Raw genomic sequence first — 7,098 nt, 5'->3', positions numbered from 1 at the left:
ATACATAAATGCCTTTCCTTCTCCTTTAAGCAGGCTACTCAGACCCCAATGGGGGTGAAAATTTATGTGAGAAACCTGGAAACAATCTCTCTTGTTAATTCCCTCGCCCATGCTATAATATTGCAGACACAGCATCTAAAAAAGTCACAAACAGCAGCAGTTCCATCATATGTTGCAAGATTATCACCCGTATTAAAAAAATAATTATATAAATTAGAATTTAACAACAGAATATTTGTCCAAACTCTTGAAAGAATGAAAAGGCAGTCCCTGATAATATGCATGTGGCAGGCCAGAACACAGAGACCCAAAGCTATCTATATGTATAGGAAAAAAAAATGTTTTAAAGGGCAAATATGTGCCATCTCCTAAGAACCAACATCAGGTTCAACATTCACCTCATGAAGCTTCCTTAAAGGAACAGTAACACTAAAAAATAAAAATGTTTTAATATAATTAAAATATATTGTACTGTTGCCCTGCACTGGTAAAAGTTGTGTGTTTGCTTCACAAAGACTACTGTAGTTAATAGAAATAGCTGTTGTGTAGCCATGGGGGCAGCCATTTAAATTGAAAAAAGGAGAAAAGGCACAGGTTACATAAGAAGATAACAGATAACTGTGTAGAATACAATGGGAATCTGCTACTTATCTGTTATCTACTTAGTAACCTGTGCCTTTTCTCCTTTTTTCAATTTAAATGGCTGCCCCCATGGCTACACAGCCAGGGTATTTATATAAACTGTAGTAGTGTTTATGAAGCAAAAACACACTTTTACCAGTGCAGGGCAATAGTACATAATATATTAATTATTTTTATACACTTTCATTTTTTGGTGTTACTGTTCCTTTAAAATCAGAAACAAGTTGTGTGATGCTAGATAACATCAACCAATCAAATCACTGCAGATGTTAGCCTAGAATTTGCAAAAAGCTCTTCATGGTACAAGGCATCTAGCTCTTTTATGGCTTTCCAGCAAGATGCCACTAAAATGCTGCAGCCATAAATATCTAGGTGGATACCTCAAGGCTATGATATCTGGGAGGGGTGGCTCTGAAAAACAGCAAAGCAGACATTACTATAAGCCTATAGAGACAGCAGCAGGGGTTCCTCCACCCCAGTGCCACTCTGACCAGGCAATGACTGCGCTATAAGTGCAATACTGCCAAGATGTGCCTTCCTTCTGACATAGCCTAACACTTTTGTTGGTAAATGTAACTAGGAGTAGAACATATTTTTACTTAACATGGTCCACACTAGAGATGTTCCATCTGATTATTTCTATAAGCTACACAGCAAACGGACAATACTAATATTTGTGTTGAGTAAATATGGCATCTTAATAAATTGGGAGCAGGCTCGGGGGGCAGATACATCAGCACTTGAGAAGAAAAAAAAATATTTTTCCTTAAAAACCAATTTGTCCCTGAAAACAATGGGATGTTCCAGCATTTTCTTGTTATTTTGTGAGTGAATAAAACATTATTATATAAGTTGCCCTATCTGATGAGCAATGGTAAAAAACACAGTGGTGGAGCGGGGAAGCTTTTATAACCAAGTGAGAATGTTATATTAATCCAGTGGGATTACTGGCAAACTCTAATGGGAAAAGTAACTTTTTTAAACTTTGGTAAATTTGCCCCTGATCAATACCATGTTTATGTTCATATTGTAACTACAAAATATAGTCTGAAGAATTTTGGGTCTAAATTTGGATACTCCTCATGTGCAAATCTAGGCAAATATAAATGAAGAGACAAACTGGATCATATGATGGCAGCAGATCTATATAAACTGCCTCCCTAACAACCTGTCCGTCTCAGTCAAAAGCATAGGTGCCTTCCACTTTTAGCAGAGATGCTAAATGCCACATTGATGGAAGGCATGTACCAGTGCAATACATTACCAATAAGATAGTGTGCACTTCAAAGTCATTGTGGTCTCGCCATTTTGCAAAAAAAAATATAAAAAACAAGTCTATTTCTGAGACTTCCATCACATTCATAATTATGCATTCAACATTCATTATGCCACATTCAGTCCTATCAGGGTTGCAGGCATCCAGTGCGCTTCCGCCTTTCTGTAGTTAGAGCTCAGAGGTCAAGTGTCTGAGATCTGTAGGACTTCGTGTTCTGCCTGGCTGTGAGGTATGGTACATGTGGGGTGGAGTGACCTCATTTTCTTCTTCTTGCTCCACCCCAAACAAGGGCACTGACTCACTGCCCACCTCAAGATCTTGTGGGCTTGGAGTTCTTTGGGAACAGGACCAGCTGCAGTTTGATTCCTCACAGCTCAGATCCAAATCTCCGTTGCTAGGACCCCGAGACCAGTACAACTCCAATGTGTAATAGAGGGACCAGAATACAGCAAAACAGCCCAAGAGCAACAATGTCTGGAAAAGAAATAGCATTGTAAATGGAAGTACAAGCAAGTAATGGTGGAAATCTCTAAAAAAAAATATTTTTTTAGAAAGGGGGAGTTAATATGAATACAACATAAATGAAAAAGGAAAAGTGTGAGAGAACAAATAAAAGTAAAATTCCAATTAAGAGATAAGGTTACAGTACATACAACGGCAGTGCAGCCATAGTAATGCCCCTGGGGGGCGCATGGTCCCCTGAAAAATATAAAATGGGGGTTCCGTTTCCTCTCTGCTTTACATAAAATATGTTCATTTTACTCAAAGATTTACCCGAAGAGTGTTGTTGGTGATGATATAGCCTTCCTGTTCAGCAATCAAAAGACCAGGAGGACAAGGAAGAGAAAAGTTACTGTTTAGAAATTTTCCACTTTGTGCATCTTCAACCACCCTAAGGAGAAAAAAAGTAACAATTAGTAGAGGAGAAATAATTTTATATAATTACAGGGTATAGCTCGGACAAAGCAAACAGTAAATGAAGGAAACTGTGGTAGGCCCTTGAATGTCCTTTTTTTTCTTTCGGGTCAACCATTTAAAATATTAATTTTAAATCTTACTTACTTTTTAATCTTATAATGAGCCATCTCAGGGTATGGGAAGCAAAAAGGTATATAGGACGGGTCACCTACCACAGGTCTTTGGAAAATAGCCCATGGGGCAATTTCAGGCAAGTTGCCTACTGCATGACATAGGCTTAGTTATAGATTTAGATCCAAACTTGAACAGTATCCTCATTCACGTTGGGAGTGACTTGGTTTCAATGGCTAACAGGGTAGTGAGTCAGCTTCCTAGCCAGTAGTTCTTAGGTTTGTTCCCAAAAGCAGACTCCATCTTTATACAGCTTAGAAACAACTGAACATTGTGTGTTGTGTTCTTTCAATCAACGTGGAAAATACATTAGTATATTAAAAACAGAGAAGTCAGAGTCACCAGAGTCAAAGGGTTTGTGTCCTGACTCCACAGCTCTGCTGTTTTCTACTTGGATCATACTCTAATCATGGAATCACCAGATGTGGAACTAAGCAGGGATACTTTATTTATTCCAGCTGTTTAAAAGAAGTAAGCAATGCTGTTTGACCATCCATGTGGATAACCAACCCAACCAACGATTAGGCTAATGTCCCATGCAGGGATTTAGTTGCCTGCAATAGATCTCTGCTACAGCAGGTGACTAATCTTTTTGAAATACCATTCCACCGGCAACAAAGGAAATCGCTAGTGGAAAAGCCTATGCATCCCTTTGGTTTTCTAAAGTCGCATGAAGCTTCCTCCAGCAAGAAACTTGCAACATCGGAGAGCCGAAGTGATGAGCAGGCCTTTCCATCTGTGATTCCCTTTGTTGCTGGTGGAAAGGAGTTTCAGAGAGATAAGTTGCCCTAAAACTATCGTGGCTGACTAAATCTCTCCTTGGGACATTAGCCTTAACCAACAGATAATAGTTAAGCAGTATAGCTACTGTAATTCTTTATGTGTACCTCACCTCTCATAAAACATTTAAATATTTTGGTTCATTCATCCCCTTCACACACTTACCTCCTTCTTTCTGCTACATCCTCAGAGGACCAGGAGGATCCATAAAGTGTTAATTGCCATTGCTGCAAAACACCAGGTCGAAGAGACTCATCACCTGTTAAAAACATTCTGGTTACACTGTGTGTGTCACATTGAAAATTGATGTCACAGCATATACAGGGTTACTGCATGTTTTTATAAATATTAATTTGTTTATGAAATGTGACCTTGTCACTTAATGAATGTTATATGGTTAAAGGGATAAATGGCATAATCATGTTATAGATACAAATATGTGTAGAGAATGTTGTGGGTTATTAGACTGTGCTAAGCCTTCTCCTGCTCTCCTGTTATTGCATAAGTGCAGGATTTTGACTGGGACAGACTACTGTAGAAAATCTGTAAAGGACATTTAGGCTAATTAAATTCATATTCTCACTTTTGGTTTGCGTAGGTACCAATTATGATGTAAAAAAGCATGAACACAACAGACCAACAACCAGATTTATTTGCTTATTTAATATGTTTCACTGTTACTGAGGATTGCCAGTGTGAGGGACACTCACCTATATCACTAACCACCATTCTGTAAGTTCCTTCTGCACTCTCTCCCCAGCACCGGACTGTGGAAAACGTCCAGTCTGAGAAACCATTTGGGTCCCTAAGGAGAAATCAATATTAGTATTACTAATTGTACAGTAGTGCATTATAGGAGAAAAGTGTACTTAGCTTTGCCCAGTGGTACAAGTGCTTTCTGTAACTGTAGCCAACCACATGCATTACACTCTGCCTTGGCACAGGTAACCCACAGCGTTATCCCCATTACTGGCACTTACATGTCAATCCTACGAGTGGCTCCAATAAGTGAGGACATACCACTTGGACAAAACAGACGAATCTCTAGATTTCCACGACATGGATGTGCAATAGTTACTGTTACTGCCACATGTTCTAGTGTCTTCATTCCAGAGAGGTGGAGGTCGGCAGTAGTCACTGAACGGGGGCAAAGGTAACTTGAATTTAGGAGTACTCAGTATTATTTTTGTGAAAAGTGTAAGATACATCTGAAAAATGCAACTGAAATAATATCAACACTTCAATTATCAAAATTTCAGTAAATGTACAACTAAGGAATTGTTCCTTTAAGCAAGGTATAGCATTTCACATGCAAGTATAATTAGGAATAAGTTTTGTTGCATGAGCATGTCTCTTACATATATCAGGTATGCTTATATTATATTTTTATTGTACAAAGTCACTTCATGGGGAAATTGTTGAAGGTTATCATTTCAGGGGCGTACATACTGATAAAGGTGCTACACTACAGTGCAGATATCTTTAGTAATCAACAGTTAGTTTTAAATGGACTACTACAAACTAGGAAATAGAAGTGAAAATATGATTGCATCAATGCACCTTATTTCAGCAAACCAGCCCACAAGGCTCCTATAAAGTATAAGTGGGTTAAATAGGAATATAATAGGGTTAAAATAACCCAGAACCATGGACAGAGGGTTAACGTAAGAAGAAGGACAATGTAGTGGTAGGAAAGAAATGGCACAGAGAAAAGCTGGGGATCAATAAATATATTTGCCTCTACCCTGCAGGGATAATTTGGTGAGAAACGTCTGATCAACATTTCCTATTTGTTTCTCTGTGCGCATATTCCCATATAGGGAGCCAATCCAGAGACAAGAAACCTCTGTGCCACTGGAACCATTAACCTAATCCTGGATGCTAGAAAGGGAAAGAAGCTTCAGAGCTAATCTTTGGCACGTATTAGTTGTTTCCAACAGAAATGGATAATATACACAGTAGTGTTAAAAAAACAAAACAAACTATGTAATAATATTATTATTAACAGTGAGCACATTCCTAGCTAAACACCAAGTTGATAACTTCCTTCCTCTAAGCAGATGTTTAGAGAGCTATGAAAAATAATATATAAAAATATCTTTCCTCAAGGGCAGACTTATGCCGGCCAAGGTGTAGCATTAAGTCCTGCAGATGAGCATTATTTCCTTTCATTACAGAGGTTTTACACAGTAGGGATACTTTCCATAAAAGAGCTTAACAGAGGCTGTAAACTGCAGGACAGAAGCTAGAGAAGCTACTGAGCCTAACAAAGCAGAATTATGTTTGCTGCACAGACTCTTGTGCATGTTTCTAATCATTAGTCCTATGAAGCAGAAATGGGAAAGACATACAACTTGGGTAGCCTGTGCAGCTATACATAGGCTCTGAGAGCTAGGGATGCCACTTGTTTTGCTATTAAAGGATAAGGACCCCCCCCTCCAAACTTTATTCCAGCCCAGGGCTGTATGTTGTGCTGTGTTAGAACAACTGTTTGCCGGCACCTGAACTGAACATAAGGCTTTTTGCAGTGCCCCTCCCTTCTTGAATACTATCTAATAACACATTACATGGCTGGAAAGTTTATCAAGCATGCATTATTTCAGATGAATGCAGAAATGCAGGGAATAAAGCTAACCACATGACAGCTCAGAATCAAAGGTTATTCACTACAGTACTGTATACAAACAGCCAGGGGCTAGCAAAGATAATTGATTAACAGTTACCCAAGGCAAGCAATGAGAGATAAATTGGTGTGGGCTAAGGTATAGCCTAGTGCTTATGTTATAGTAACGGAAGAAGAAGAACAGCAGAAATCCTACAATTCCTCAGCACTCCATAGTTATAATAGCAGCATGGAATGTGTAAGGGAATGTGAGTCTGTGTAGAACATATATATACATGGCCCCTTGCCATGCCGCTATCACCATCATGGCCCAAATCACCCCTAGACAAAAAAATCAATAAGGATGTGTATGTATTTTTTAAAATAAAATAATCTTCACTAATAGAGCAATGCACCAGTCATGTACAGAGAGCTCTTTCTAAAGATAAAAGACCAAACCACACTCATATGTTTCTCCACAATATAAAAAAAGTTAAAAAACAGCAGAACTACACTGTATATTTAAATAAACCCAGTGAGTGTTCCTCACATATCTTTTCTTTCCTTACAACTAACCAAAAACAGAACAAAGGACACATGGGCATCCTGCCAATATCCTCCAAAATAGCAGTCCTGCCACCAACCTAAATGCTCATGTTGTGTATAGAATGATCCGTAGTACAAACTTCTTAGTCTTCTGTTCTCTATG

General features: G+C 38.6%; 1 protein-coding gene across 3 annotated transcripts in view; it reads right to left on the bottom strand.

Annotated features, from left to right (window-relative positions):
• Window positions 1-834: 834 nt before the first annotated feature.
• pcsk7 (proprotein convertase subtilisin/kexin type 7) overlaps window positions 835-7,098 on the bottom strand; it is a 29,594-nt gene continuing 23,330 nt past the window's right edge. For all 3 annotated transcript variants that reach the window (XM_004916072.4, XM_004916071.4, XM_002932907.5), the window contains exons 12-16: window positions 4,768-4,924; window positions 4,498-4,592; window positions 3,953-4,046; window positions 2,693-2,810; window positions 835-2,392 (exon numbers count right to left, since the gene is read on the bottom strand). In XM_004916072.4, the coding sequence (XP_004916129.1) occupies window positions 2,087-2,392; window positions 2,693-2,810; window positions 3,953-4,046; window positions 4,498-4,592; window positions 4,768-4,924 (770 nt within the window). In that variant the 3' untranslated portion in view covers window positions 835-2,086. The remainder of the gene's footprint in view (window positions 2,393-2,692; window positions 2,811-3,952; window positions 4,047-4,497; window positions 4,593-4,767; window positions 4,925-7,098) is intronic.

This window comes from Xenopus tropicalis, chromosome 7, assembly GCF_000004195.4.
Source record: "Xenopus tropicalis strain Nigerian chromosome 7, UCB_Xtro_10.0, whole genome shotgun sequence".
In the NCBI taxonomy this organism is placed as follows: domain Eukaryota; kingdom Metazoa; phylum Chordata; class Amphibia; order Anura; family Pipidae; genus Xenopus; species Xenopus tropicalis.
The sequence above is the reverse complement of the archived record's forward strand: the minus strand, read 5'-3'. Positions and strand labels throughout refer to the sequence as shown.